The 15,035-nt window shown below is 40.5% G+C and overlaps 1 protein-coding gene across 2 annotated transcripts; it reads left to right on the top strand.

Moving 5' to 3' along the window:
- The first annotated feature begins 24 nt into the window (after positions 1 to 24).
- LOC123501441 (deoxyribonuclease-2-alpha-like) lies at positions 25 to 13,994 on the top strand. 2 transcript variants are annotated; one of them, XM_045250271.1, is made up of 8 exons: positions 25 to 371; positions 1,569 to 1,667; positions 3,145 to 3,292; positions 6,415 to 6,649; positions 7,006 to 7,203; positions 7,672 to 7,777; positions 8,137 to 8,269; positions 8,586 to 13,994. In XM_045250271.1, exons 1-8 carry the CDS (start codon positions 229 to 231, stop codon positions 8,694 to 8,696), a joined length of 1,173 nt encoding a protein of 390 aa, XP_045106206.1. In that variant the 5' UTR covers positions 25 to 228; the 3' UTR covers positions 8,697 to 13,994. The 2 variants fall into 2 exon arrangements, with proteins under 2 accessions (XP_045106206.1, XP_045106207.1); XM_045250272.1 differs by having other exon boundaries at positions 34 to 182.
- Positions 13,995 to 15,035: the final 1,041 nt, after the last annotated feature.

The following is a 15,035-nucleotide window of genomic DNA, read 5'->3' as shown; positions in this document are numbered from 1 at the left end:
TCGCCCCTATATTCCCCCAATCTTATCATCCTCATCACGGGACTGTTACTCATCGAAATTACTCACCCTAACTAAATGACGGATAATACATCCTCACATTCACGTCCTACAGTCATAATAACTAGCAACTAGTGAAGAGAAGGTGCAGGGCGCAGTGTTGGCAGTCACGATTGAAGCCAAAGGTGCAAGTTGGCCAGTGTTTGGGTGACGGTCAAGTAAACAAACAGGATGGGGAACTGTTGGTCGATAGGAATATTTTTGATAGTGTTTCTAGGCACATTTTGTTTCTGGAACTGCATGACCCGTGACGAGCCAGCGGATACTTCAGGCTGGTATGGCTGCAGGGACCAGAAGGGCGACCCCGTAGACTCGTAAGTGTGGTGGCCAGGGGTGGGAGGAAGGAGCTGCTCTGTCTCCTTACCAACCCTGAGTACTGCCTTGCTGAAAAGTCTGAGATATATTCTATCCATTTGGAGACACTGGCTATTTATTTACCTGGAATAATATAGCTTAGGTGAAGACTTGGTGTGGTTATGTGTTCTTTTAACATGTATCCTGCAAAAGATTAAATAAGACTGTGTCTCACAACTCAAGGGAGCAGTCACAGCCTGCCCTCCAAAGACAACTCTCCTCCTTCACACAAAACTACATTTATTTGCTCCAAACAGACATATACCCTTCACTTAAAATAAAAAAATGGTGACTCCAATACTAGACTTGGAGTCTCCTGGGGAAGGGACCATAAATGTCCCCAGGTCGAGCTGCTCTATCAGCTTCGACCATAAATGTCTTGACACCTCCCTCAACTTATTCTTCATTAACTTCTTAACATTCGTGGTCTTAGATCTAATTTTCAATCTGTAGAACACCACCTCTCCTCTACTAAACCTCTTCTTTTCTTAACCGAAACACAGATGCCTGAGGCAACTGACAGTAGCCACTTTTCTGTTCCCATCTACTTTCTCTATCCTCATTTTTTGTTCTAAAGCTGGATGTTGTGTGTATGTGCACAACGACTTGACTTGCTCTCGTGCCCACGCTCTTGAATCTTCCAAGTTTTCCACCATCTAGCTTTGACTTACAAGTCATTCTCTAACTAGATTTATCTGTGCTGTCTATCTCTTTCCCAACTTCTCTGACTGTTAGAAATTCTTTGACTTCTTTAAATTCCAAGCTATCTCATTATCCCTGTGCAGAGATCTCCATCCTCGGAGATTTCAATGTTCACCACCAGTTTTGGCTTTCCTCTCCCTTCATTGACCATTTTGATGAACTAACCTTCAACTTTGCAATCCTCCATGACCTAGAGCAACTGGTGCAACCCCCTACTCATATTCCTGACTGTCTTCATTTAAGAGGGAGATTTCAAGCATTTATCACTATTTTGGGGTTACCTCCTTGGACCTACAAGGGAACGTGCAACTTACTGGGCCTTTTTTTTTATTTTATGTTGTCCTTGGCCAGCTTTCCCTTTTTACATAAAAGGAATGGGTTGCAAAATGGATGAATTAAGACAAAGATAGGTCACGATAATTGCTCATTACTCATTGACAGGTTTGTCTTTGCAGGTTTGTGGTGTACAAGCTGCCCCACGACAGACATGCACAATTTCCACCACTGAAGGAGGGAACAGCCTACATGTACCTCACGCCAGAAACAGCTTCCAGGTACATAAATTTACCTCTTAATGATTTATAGGAATTGTATCTTTACTTTACAGTAATACTCCACTTAACGAACAGGATAGGGGGTGTCAAAGCTGTTCGTAGAGCGAATAATTTTCCCATAGGAAATAATGGGAATAGGGGGTGATGCATTCTGGGCTGGTCCCCAACATACCACATGGGTTTAAGAAAAGGAAAAAAAAAAAAAAAAAAAATATATATATATATATATATATATATATATATATATATATATATATATATATATATATATATATACACACACGTTTGGCAGCATATTGGGCGACCGGTTTACCACTACTTTTATGATGTCATATGAATCATTAGAAGTTAGAGCTACGTACAAATTCTCTCACATTCTCGCATTTATGTTCACAAAACAACATTTCTATTAGCTTTTTACAAACCTTGCCCCAAGAAAGGATTGTTTGTAATGCATAAAGTGAAATCTTACATGGAATACCAAAAAATAAAGCAGAGATGAGATGAGTCACAGACGAAGCGGGAGACTCGCGGCGACTCGGCCGCTTCTTCTTCTTCTTGTGACCCTTTTAGCCTGCGTGTTGTCTTTCCCCATGATATTTGTTTCCACTCCTCTATTGCCTGCTATAATGGATATCATATCTTAGTATTCATATACGCTCATGCCATGAGGATAACCTCAACTCCGTGGCACTGAATGACAGTGAATTACTAATGAAATACCGCCGTATTTCATTAATAATTCACTGTCACTCAGTGCCACGGAGTCAAAGTTATCCTCGTGGCATGAGCGTATATGAATACTAAGATATGATATCCATTATAGCAGGCAATAGAGGAGTGGAAACATAAACATCATGATGAAAGTAACACGCAGGCTAAAAGGGTCACAAGAAGAAGAAGAAGCGGCCGAGTGGCCGTGAGTCTCACGCTTCGTCTGTGACTCATCTCATCTCTGCTTTATTTTTTGGTATTCCATGTAAGATTTCACTTTATGCATTACAAACAATCCTTTCTTGGGGCAAGGTTTGTAAAAAGCTAATAGAAATGTTGTTTTGTGAACATAAAAGCATATATAAGACAGTAACACCACCTCCAGAGGTGGTGTTCCCAGCAACCTCAGAGCAACCTGAAAGCAACCTTGTCACCGTCCCTCCAAGCGTTCATGGATGCCATTTCGCTGCAATAGGTTGCTCTGACGTTGTTAAAGAATCTTGGATCCAGAGAGGCAGGGAGCCAGCCAATCACAGTGAAACTACCGCGTTCGGTCCCTCAACCGGTAAAATAATAATTCAAACCCGGAAAATTCGCTAAAACGGATGTGGTTGTACGTTATGAGGATTTTTGGTCTAACTTTATATAGTACGTTAAACCGGAAATTCGTTAAACGAACGTTCGCTAAGCGGAGTATTACAGTATTGTGTATTTATCATGTTAAACTCATACATGTTCACTCACCCCCACTCTCTCACCAAAGGCTGCAGAGTGGGGGTGTGTCAAGTGTGTTCAGTGAGTACCGGGACCTGGCGAGTGGTTGGGTGCTCAGCAAGGTCAGCATCAGCAATGAGTCTTCCATGGTCGCCCGCACCCTCAGCAGATTGTATTCTGATCCAGAACTCAACAAGGTGATTGATATTTTGCAGCTGAATTTTTATTGTGAGGTTTACCATTAATGGTCAAAATGTGACTTGTTAGTGGTAGTGTTATGTGTCTTGCAGGATTTTATCTCCTTTTGCCACATTATTCTGCCTTATCATATTCTTCTCTTTTTTTCTTTGTCCTCTTTCTGTTCTACTCATGTATTGTTTACCTCTTGGATATGGTTATCTTTGTCTTCCTTCATTTTGGCTATCACGTACAGTGGCACCTCAGGATACGAGCATCTCCCCTTTTGAGTAAATCAGGTTATGAGCACAAAATGCCCTGGTATACGAACATTCTCTCGCTTTATGAGCGGTGCTGTGGTTCCCCTCTTGTAATGGAAGCATGTCTGTGTTCATTTGCATTTTTCAGTGTTTTTTCGGGGGTTTATGTGAAGAAATTTTGTAACCCATGATGTCACCCAAGAAGATGGTTGCTAAGGATAGTGCTGCTAAGAGGAAACACACCCACACACACACACACACACACACACACACACACACACACACACACACACACACACACACACACACACACACACAGTAATTGATGCCTCATTAAGGGAAGGTGTAGTGCCCCAAGACTGGAAAAGAGCTAACATAGTCCCAATCTATAAATCAGGTAACAAGAGAGACCCATTGAACTATAGACCAGTGTCACTTACAAGTGTGGTAGCTAAGATGTGTGAGAGGGTGGTGAAGACTAGATGGACAGACTTCTTGGAGAAAAATGACATACTTTGTGAGTGTCAATTTGGTTTTAGGAAAGGGCGTTCATGCACGACAAACCTGATATGTTACTATTCGAGGGTGATAGATGTAATACAGGAAAGAGATGGTTGGGCTGATGGAATATATCTGGATTTAAAAAAGGCCTTTGATAAGGTACCACACCAGAGACTGATCTGGAAACTTGAAATGGTAGGAGGAGTGCATGGCAGTTTACTAAAATGGATGGAAGACTTTTGGTAGGAAGAGAAATGAGAACAATAATTAAGGACAGACCATCAGAATGGGGATTGGTGGAGAGTGGAGTTCCACAGGGATCAGTGTTGGCACCAGTAATGTTCGCAGTCTACATAAATGACATGGTGGATGGGGTGTCCAGTTATGTGAGCCTATTTGCAGACGATGCAAAATTGTTACGAAAAGTGAGATGTGACAAAGATTGCGAACTACTCCAGGAAGACTTGGACAGAATATGGAAATGGAGCTGTACATGGCAAATGGAGTTCAACACGACAAAATGCAAGAAAATAGAGTTTGGCAAGAGTGAAAGAAGAATCAGGAGTATGTACAAGATAGGAAATGAAGACATAAAACCAGTCATGAAGAAAAAGACCTTGGGGTGACAATTACCAATGACCTATCGCCAGAGAGACATATAAACAAAATAATTGGAGAAGTATTGAACTTATTGAGGAACATAAGAGTGGCGTTCGTATATCTAGATGAAGAAATGATGAAGAAAATAATTACTGCAATGATAAGACCGAGGCTTGAATATGCAACAATACAGTGGGCTCGAACTTAAAGAAACACATAAGGAAACTAGAGAAAGTACAGAGGGCTGCAACGAAAATGGTGCCTGACTTAAGAGATTTGACTTATGAAGACAGACTGAAAAGAATGCAACTTCCAACCCTGGAAAACAGAAGAGAAAGGGGAGACCTGATAGCAATATACAGAGTGATGATTGGCATGGAAAAAATGGATAGGGAAGATCTGTGTATGTGGAATGGAAGAATGTCGAGAGGGCATGGGAAAAACTAAAATGGCCACTTATAGGAGAGATGTGAAAAAATATAGCTTCCCTCATAGAAGGGTGGAAGCATGGAATAGTTTAGACGTGGAAGTGGTCAACGCAAGGAATATTCATGATTTTAAGAAAAAGCTGGACATTAATAGATATGGAGACGGGACAACACGAGCATAGCTCTTTTCCCGTATGTTACAATTAGGTAAATACAATTAGGTAAATACACACACACACACACACACACGGCCCGGTAGCTCAGTGGTTAGAGCGCTGGCTTCACAAGCCAGATGACCGGGGTTCGATTCCCCGGCCGGGTGGAGATATTTGGGTGTGTCTCCTTTCACGTGTAGCCCCTGTTCACCTAGCAGTGAGTAGGTACGGGATGTAAATCGAGGAGTTGTGACCTTGTTGTCCCGGTGTGTGGTGTGTGCCTGGTCTCAGGCCTATCCCAAGATCGGAAATAATGAGCTCTGAGCTCGTTCCGTAGGGTAACGTCTGGCTGTCTCGTCAGAGACTGCAGCAGATCAAACAGTGAACACACACACACACATACACACACACACACACACACACACACCTTTACACAACCCAAGCTTTATTTCTCACACTGTAAGTGCTTCTTTGTTAAGTAATATAGCAAGGGAGGAAATTATATTATTTATCATTGTTATCTGTTAGAAAATTACTTTAATTCTGCATAAAATTACATTTTAATTGATTTTTATATTGATATTTTGAGTATGGATTAATTGGATTTTCCATTATTTTAAATGGGGAAATTTGTTTTGAGATGAGTTTTTCATGATACGAGGTACATTATGGAACTAATTAAATTCGTAACTCGAGACACGACTGTAACTTGTGGTAGTTGTCGTAAAACAGGGGTAGCATGGAGACACCTGAGTCCATTATGAAAGTGTATTTATGGTAGCACAATACACAACAAGTGTAAACCGAGTGAAACGAGAGGCAGGAGGCGTAGCGTGTCGCCTGAAGCGGCGGCGAGCGAGGACTGAGGGGAAGGACGTGACGTCAGACAGAAAGGGAGTATGGGAAAAACAAAGGACATGCTAACAAACTGTTACAGAGCCTTAAATCAGTCAATCAATTTGATTATCTATATTTCAAATACATATATAATACTGTATCAATTTAAGATGATACATCTTCATCACCTCAATTAACTGTGTTCTTTATCACTTCAGTTGTCTTCTTTATCACCTTAGTTACCACCATCATTGCCTTAATCAACCCTCACTCACCACCTCAACTCTTCCTTTATCACCTCAATTAACAATCTCCCTCACCACCTCAGCTAACTCTCTTCCTCATCACCCTGTGTCTCCAGAAAGCAGCGTACATCCTCTACAACGACGAGTTTCCCAACGGCACAAAGTCCATGACCCAGGGCCACACGAAGGGCGTGGTGGTGATGACACTCAATGGAGGCTTCTGGCTCATCCACTCGGTACCCATGTATCCACCACCACCTGAGAATGGTTACTCCTATCCTCACTCGGGCCATCGCTACGGCCAGACCATGCTGTGTATCAGTCTCCTTCCTGACCAGTCACACAGTCTTGGTGGGTTGATGTGTCTGTGCAGTGTAGTTAATGATTCAAATAAAAATAACTATTACATTGTTATGCCAAACAAAAAAAGTAACAAATTCAAAGTCAACATCCATTTCTCTCTACAACTCCCATAAAAGAAAAGAAAACATCGCAAATTTGAGATGAAAATTACAGTTTATACATGACATAGGTTTTATTTGTGAATATGTAGAGTAAAAGTATGATTTAATATATCATCACAAAATATAGAAACGTATACAGGGAAAGGAGTGCCAGTAGAGTGTGTTAGGATTGAAAGAGCTTACCTCAGTTTTGAAATCCTCCTCTTGACAAAAAAATCATAGAGCTGTCTTTGTCCTGTGCAGGGTGGCAGCTGATCCAGAACAACCCCTTCATGTATTCTGCCAACATGCCTGCCTCTCTGGCCACCAAGTTCCCCATGCTGACCAGGGTGATGGAGGGGGAGCGACCCTCAGCCCCACCATGGTACAGCATCGTCCCCCTCACCTCACAGGGCGGCAAGACCTTCACCTCCTTTGCTAAGTACAGGAAATACAACCAAGGTATCTAGTAGCATCAATGAATGGGATTTCCTGTGTCTGTATGCTTCAGTATCTTGGAAATGAATCGTGGTTTTAACAGAAATATGAAGTCAGTATGCCACACATTTTAAAGCAAGACAAGAAAGTGTAGGCCAGTTAGCAGGTGAGTGCATTGCCAAGTGTATGTACATGAAATTGAATATTTATAGTGTAGTATGGCTTTGTTGAGTCAGGCTAAGGAGTGTAAGTGTTCATTGAAGTTTAAAGGAATAACTGAGATAAAGACTATGCAGATCATGACTGTGATGTGTGTATCATGAGGTGAAAGTGGATGTTTGTTAGAGGCATGTGTTCAAAATGTTCATACAAGAGAGTATAAGAATTTGCTGACGCTTTGTATGAGATTAGAATGTTTGTGTACAAGTGTAGTGAATAGCAAGCATGAATGAAATGGTCAGAGAATGAAGGGAAAATTTGTATTCTCACCAGACCTGTACAGTGGCCTTGTGGCACCGGAACTCAAGACGGACATCATGGTGGAGAGCTGGCGCAATGGCCCTCACCCTCTTCCCTCCTCCTGCAACACCACCTACAAGTATGTTCATGGTGCCTGTGCCTGCTTCCCTAGTGCTGTGTCTATGTGATAGATTATGTTGGGTTTTAGAGATAAAGGTGAATGAATATTGCCATCATACTTGCTGCTTGTCATAACATGTGATTAAAAAAAAGAGACAAAATTATTGTTTTATTTCTGCAGTAAGACAATGTATCATGTCTCAGGCAACTCTTTCAGGGGTATTTCAGTTATGTATATAAACAGTTATGAGCATATGTTGATATTAGGGTAATTAATTTATGGTATTAGATGTGGATAATCAGGATATAAACATGTAACTTGATGTTAACATCAAGAGGAGAGGTCAAGGCTAACAGTGTAATGTGACCATTACCTAGAGTGGAGAACATTGAGGAAGTGACTGCCAGGGCTCCCTCCACCAACTTCTCCACTCACCGTGACCACAGCAAGTGGGTGGTGGCCACCCACCCTGAAAAGCCATTTGTGTGTATTGGAGACATCAACAGGATGGTGAGTGTGTTGCTGCACCGTGACTTGTGTTTGGCTGAGGCTGCACCCATGACTAGATGTGGATCAGTTGCGTATAAGAGTTTTATTCATAAATTTTAATGCTACATTCATAAATTATGATGAAAAGACAATTGTATTACTTGTGAGATAGAAAATCTTACATGAAACTTTATAAAGCATTGTGCACTTTTAGCAATTTCTATCATCCCTTTGTCATAAGGACTTAATATCACATACTACACACATTTGTACGTGTGTCATACTATAATCTTGATGTGTGCAGATTTCCCACGGTATAACTGGTGTTTTTTTTCAGGAGACACAGTTTGAGCGAGCCGGCGGCACTGTGTGTATGTCGAGCCTCAGCATCTGGCACAGGTTCAACAAGCTGGTACAGACTGAGGAGGCTTGCCCACACACCAAGTGAAGGACATGCCACCCTGCCCGATGTGCTGGGACATGTGAGGGAAAGGCTTTAGTATTACTTGGGTTTTAGAGGGAGTTTAGCCTCTACGAGTGGGTAACAGTGTCAGGCGTGTCGCTTAGTAACACGACGGCCTGGTTCTTATTGTGCTGTGTTGTCTTGTGGTTGGGAATGTGATGCTAAGTCTGGTGTTTAGGATAATCAGAGAAAATATTTTGCTACATTTTCATAGGTATGGTAGAAAAGTGTTCCATGACACCAGATAAGTGGAGTGGGTGGATACAAGGTTATTATAGGACCAGGGATGTGATTTTGTTTGATAGTGACTGTGTTTGTACGATTCAGGTTGATGATGAGAGAATGACGGCAGGGGAGATGCTTTACTGATGTAGCTGGTCTTGTACTGCGTAGGTTTTGTGTGTACAGTAACTACTCAAACTACAACGCTTACTTTGCCTCTGTGGAAGGTTCAGTAATAAGGTTCATGCTGTGGCAGGAAGGGAAGGTGCGTGACAGAAAATATACTCAAACTTTTAATGTTTGTCTGTGTGTGTGAGTGTGTGTGTGAGTGGGTATCTTTGCATGTTATTTTCATGAGTCTTTAAGGATCACTTGCTGGACTTGTGATCCCTGCTATACTTTCCCTGTGAGAGCTTGAGGTGTGTGTGTCTGCCAGGTTGATTCAGTGTAGAGATGAAGGTGGAGGTGCCTGCCTGATGATGGTCACCTTGATGTCACTCAAACTACATGGATTTGATCTCATGCTGCACAGGTTACATATATATTAAGTGTTAGTCTTCCTGTGTCTCTCTCTTCACTGTATTTTTTTTGTATCTTTTTTCAATTTAACGACTGGATGAAGAGGGGACTGGTTTTGTGCATCCCTAAGAGTCTTATGTTGCCATTTGGTGACTTGGAAATGTGTGTGATGGTGGTTGTTGTTGTGTGAGGTGTGAAAGTAATGGGATGAGAGAGGTGGTGGTGCTGGTGTACATGGGAAGGTTGCCATGCCTAGATATGCATTGGGTAGAAAGTGTCAGATGTAAAATTTAGGTTTATGAATATTTGTGTATGACAATTTTTTTGGTTTGCATAAATCAGTCACAACAGCTACGTTCGGATTACCTTGAATGAGAATAGCTAAGTTTGTATCAGATGAAGTAACTGAACATAACCTCGTTTAATCTAATGTATCTAATCCTTCTACTGATGTTTACATATTTATATAAACAAGAAGGTACTCATAATTTGAAATAGTGTACTGTTCATTGTGAGATATTTTAACCTGGATGAATAGAAGTGACTGTTTAGAAAGCGCCAACTTTTAGGTTAGAGACGAGGCATGTAGTTGTTAACTCAGTGGAGTGGGTGCAGGAAGGCAGCAGCATTTGAACTTAGGCTGCCAGTCACCCAAAACCTCGGTGCTCAATACCTGACTTGGTTTTCCTCAGGTGCAAAGCTCATCTGTGTCACCGCAATAATATTTTGGGGAGGGAATGTGGAAGTAATAGAAAGCTATTTGTCATTAATACTCAGGTTGTGTCAGTACTGTATGTCAGGTGTGAGTGAGTGGTGAGTGTGTGAAAAGGTGTTTGTTGTGTTCCTTCTCATGTGTAGAGTAGAGAATTCTCATTATTTGTAGTGCAGTAAACACTCAACGAATTGGACCTGGCCTAACATAAACTTGTCTAAGATGTCTCAAGATTCAAGATGTCTCAAGTATAATTATTTGTGCATGCCTGTGGTCCTGCTGTGCCCCACTCACCAAACAATGGCTTCTTTTCACAGATCTTGGTATATCATAGTGAAAATTGCTGATTCCACAAAAGTTACCTGAAACATCTTAATACTAACTACTGCACAGTACTATAGCTGTTGTTTAGAATGGTGTGCTCCAGGTTTCTGCTCCAGGTTTCTGCCTCAGTCCCATGTATAAATCTGCTATTTGTCTTGATGTATAAGTACAGTAGGTGTCTGGGTCCCTGGAAGCATATGGACATCAGGTCCATAGAGGTTTTACTGTTGTTCATTTTCCACAAGTAGTGTACCTTTCTTGCAGTATTGAAGCTCACAGTATAGTCAAGTTGTTCATGTAGCTTAGGACATTACAATTATAATTTGTGAATTGTAAGCTACCTCCTGTTGTGCTGCCTGATGTGAGAGGCAGGGCACTGTAGTGTAGGAGGGCATCCTGAGTTATTATTGTTGTTAACATTGATTCATTCAGCATTGTACTAGTCACAAGCTTCTAAGAAATCATTATTATGAAGCAAGTTACTTCTAGTTGGCTAATAATTGTTGTGTTCTCAGAATTTAGTCAGTGATTACTTTTAAGGCGTGGTTGTGTGTGCTCCTACAGCAGGGAGGCTTGCACCACTGCTGGCGGGTGTCACCAAGACAGCTGGTATGAGTGTGACACCCAGGGGTGTGTGAACACTGCATCACCACCACTAACTGATGCCTTCACTCTGGTTGGTCAAGATATTCCCATTATATTTTAAAATGTGTGAATATTTATATTATTCATAAAAAGCCATTATCATAAGATAAGAGATTAAGTAAGATAAAAGATTATATGTTTGGATACAGTACAGGAAGTTCTCAGTTCATGACATTTTTAATGTATGGCATTTTGTGGATATGTTGCCCATCTGTTTTCCCGAGGAAGAGAGCTTTGTTTAGAATTGCCAGTTGCTCACCATATTGGATTTTGTTACATTCACTGCTCTCTTGTTTGTGTTGTCTTTTTGGGAGCTATTTGGTCTCTACAGTGTTTTATGTCCTAGATTATGATTTTACCACTGTGTTAGTATAGGTGGGTGACATAGGGAGGTACAACACTTATAAGCTCCAACTTATGAAAAATTATTTGATGTCGCACTGTAGGAACGTAACTCCTACATAGATTGAGGACTCCCTGTACCTTATGAATAAGTTTGGCATGAGATAGATATATGACAGTTTGCCACACATTTCAAGACAGGCTGAGAACACAACCAACCAGTGAAAGCATCAGTAGGTGAGCCTGTTGCTACATCCTGGGTGGTAGAATTACTGGGACACACTTGGCGACACAGGCTGCAGTGGTGATAGGCATGCTCACCTGCTGCTGGGGGAATTAGTTCAAATCCTGGACTCCTGAAACCTATTGAATGGATTGTACAGTGAGGTGGAGATACCCAGTGGACTGGTATGAATATATCAGCGTCTGGACACAGCTCATACTGCAAAGTGGGAGATTCACATTACATGATAAAATATACCTGTAAGCATCAGTTTTTATATGGATGTAGAGTAGCAGGATGGAGCTCAAGACAGGAGCTCAAATCTGACTCTTTTCTACCTTTACTTAGTGATCTGGATGTGCTGAGTTGCGTAACCCTTGCTCTGCCTTGCCACCACCACACCCTCTGCCATAACACCTGTTCTGGGTGTGGTAGCCAGTCTGTGGTGTTCACTTTATTCGCAGTGTCTTACTAAGTGTTCATTGCTATCTCTCTCTCTCTCTCTCTCTCTCTCTCTCTCTCTCTCTCTCTCTCTCTCTCTCTCTCTCTCTCTCTCTCTCTCTCTCTCTCTCTCTCTCTCTCTCTCTCTCTCTCTCTCTCTCTCTCTCTCTCTCTCTCTCTCTCTCTCTCTCTCTCAGAAAGTGTATATGCTCAGAAATGTTTCTTTCATGAACATGACTTGCATTTCCTCAATTAATTTTCCTCTAAGTGTGGTAAAGCTGTACATAATTGCTTTGTCAGTTTACGAAGTGTATAGTGGCTAGAGGACAGTGTTGCCATGCTTGAGTCATTATTATAAGGTGTTATGTATGTTGGCTTACTTCTCGTATCAGCATTTGCTTCCCATCCATTGCTTTTCTACTTTATATGCATTATTGCACTGTTGTTCATATTCTTTCTTCATCTCTACTGTGATTCCCGTAAAGTAGTGAAGTATTGGTGCAGATACCTGCAGTGGTGATGTGACAAAGTATGAATTAATATATGTACTAATGAACCTCTCTATATTAACAGTTCTACAGAGACCAAGAAGAGGTGAGAGGTGATAAGTTAAGGCAATTGTGTGCTATAAATGTTTTGCCTGAAGTTATTTGTACAGTGTGACATCAGCACTTCAAGCAGCAAGGCAGTGGGTGGTGAGTACAGCCAAACACGTTCACTGATGAATGATTGGAACATTACTTTACTGCAGCCAAAGATTTGTCCTAACACTCCTAACAACACAGTACTTTCACGACAAAAACCAGGCTGGTGAATGTTGCTTGTGAAGTAATGTGAAAACTGAGCAGTGGTAAGAGATAAACTCACTGGATAAGGCAGGTGGAGGCTCTTCCTTGGCCATTGCCTTTTGATATACTCTCATCACTCAGAGAGATAGAATGATAGAAGTAAAAGGGGCATTAACATGTAGACAAGCATTAGATTAAAGAAATACTATTCAATGGGATGGATGTACTTTCAGAGGGAACAATTAAGTGGCCAGAGGGATAGAATGATGGAAGTTAAAGAGGCATTGACATATAGACAAATATTAGATTAAGAAAATACTGATCAGTGGAGGGGTATGCTTTCAGAGGGAACAAATGGTCAGAGTGATAGAATGATAGAAGTAAATGTGGCATTGACATGTAGACAAGCAATAAATTAATGAGAAAATATTATTCATTTCATTGATTAAAGAAAGTGTTGTGCTGTACTCATCAAGAATGTTGCACAGATTTTTGAGAATTTCAGGCACTCGGTATCCATGAAGCTGAAGTGCTACTCAACATTTTTTTATAATACTTGCTTTGCCCTCCATGTGCTAATGACATGAATTTCTTAGTACAATTGTTGTTGCCAAATGGTTTCTTTGCTTGTATCCTTAGTGGGGATGCCGTGAGGGGCGTTTCTAGTGTAGCACACAATAGTTACCATGTGTTGGGCTGGCCGGAGAGGAGGGGAGTGTGGGAACAAAGTGTATACATATGTTAGTCACTGTTAACCCTTTCACTGCCATGGGATGTGTGGTGTGTGGTGTGTCTTCCTGTAGCTGCAAAGCACACTGAGACATCACCCTTCATTCTGCACCATCTCTTGATACATTGGTCAGAAATTGAAGCTTTTGTTCTTCCAAACTATTTTATTTATTTATTTTTTTTTTTATTTAGATGTTTGTAAAGATTCAGTGTTGTGAGATGTTGTTTACTGCAGTGAAAGGGTTAATTACTGCTTTCATACGGATATTGAAGTATGTTTACTTTATTTAATAATCTGTTTTAGGATAAGAATGATAATGCTGTGTGCTTTACGGATGTTTTTTTATTTTTTTTATTGGAGATTAAGAAAGATTGGTCACTTAGATTTTTTTTTTTTTGCTTTTTTGATCTTTATATATATATATATATATATATATATATATATATATATATATATATATATATATATATATATATATATATATATATATATATATTAGAATACAGAGAAAAGAAAATTGTGATGGATCAGATGTTTACAAAGTTCTTTGAAGTATAAATTCATTAGATTTATACAGTAAAGAAAATTTACACCTAATTAAGATTAAGTTAGAAGGAAAAATGTGGAGGCATTCATGCATAGATCATTGTTAATTGTTAAATAGAAAGTCTATTGACAATTTGAAAAGCTGTACCTACATGTGTACAGCTTTACTTTCTCTGTTATGTACAGTACAGTGTAGTAATCCTCTGTACTCTCATGACATACATATATTTCAGTTTTGGCCATAATAATTTTATCAAGATGTGTTCATGGAAAAAATTACATATATAAAACAGTGGATGTAGTATTTTATAAACCTTCAGCACAGCAACATTTTCCTGGTTTTAAGTCAGGTGAAGGTTCTTTTGTGAGTTAGAGGGGATGCCCACCCGACCACAGACCCCACCGCCATCTTAGATCTCTCTTTCATCAGCCTTTCCAGCCTTATTTTTCATGATTATAAGTCTTGTCTTGCTACAATATGGAGCCACGTTACTAAGCTTTCATATTAACTATTAAGATACATCCGCCATGGTTAGGTTTAGGTGTGGTGAAGGTTTAAGTGAGGTACAAGGGGGGGAAGTCGCCCCTCCACAGCCCCGTCGCCATCTTGGATGTGCCTACCCGACCCTGTACAGAATCCAGGATTATTTGATTTAATTTCTGGACAGTTTATTTGTATTGAATAGTAAGATTTGATGCTTTCTACACGTATTTCGTTGTGCTTGAAGTGTTTCCCGTGCGTGAGTCTGGTGCAGTATGTTGTTGTTGGCGTTGTTTTTTATGTTAAATAAGGATGGTTTTTTGGCGCCAAATTTTCAGGAGCGTACAGGAA

The sequence above is a fragment of the Portunus trituberculatus genome, chromosome 9 (genome assembly GCF_017591435.1).
Source record: "Portunus trituberculatus isolate SZX2019 chromosome 9, ASM1759143v1, whole genome shotgun sequence".
NCBI classification, from domain to species: Eukaryota; Metazoa; Arthropoda; class Malacostraca; order Decapoda; family Portunidae; genus Portunus; species Portunus trituberculatus.
This window is presented reverse-complemented; position numbering and strand designations above follow the sequence as displayed.

What these genes read in the sequence shown, in the direction of transcription:
- LOC123501441 (XM_045250271.1), top strand. Translation starts at nt 229, where the DNA reads ATGGGGAACTGTTGGTCGATAGGAATATTTTTGATAGTGTTTCTAGGC. An exon ending in AAGGGCGACCCCGTAGACTC is followed by an intron (nt 372 to 1,568) that starts GTAAGTGTGGTG and finishes TTGTCTTTGCAG; the next exon opens with GTTTGTGGTGTACAAGCTGC. An exon ending in TGACCAGTCACACAGTCTTG is followed by an intron (nt 6,650 to 7,005) that starts GTGGGTTGATGT and finishes TGTCCTGTGCAG; the next exon opens with GGTGGCAGCTGATCCAGAAC.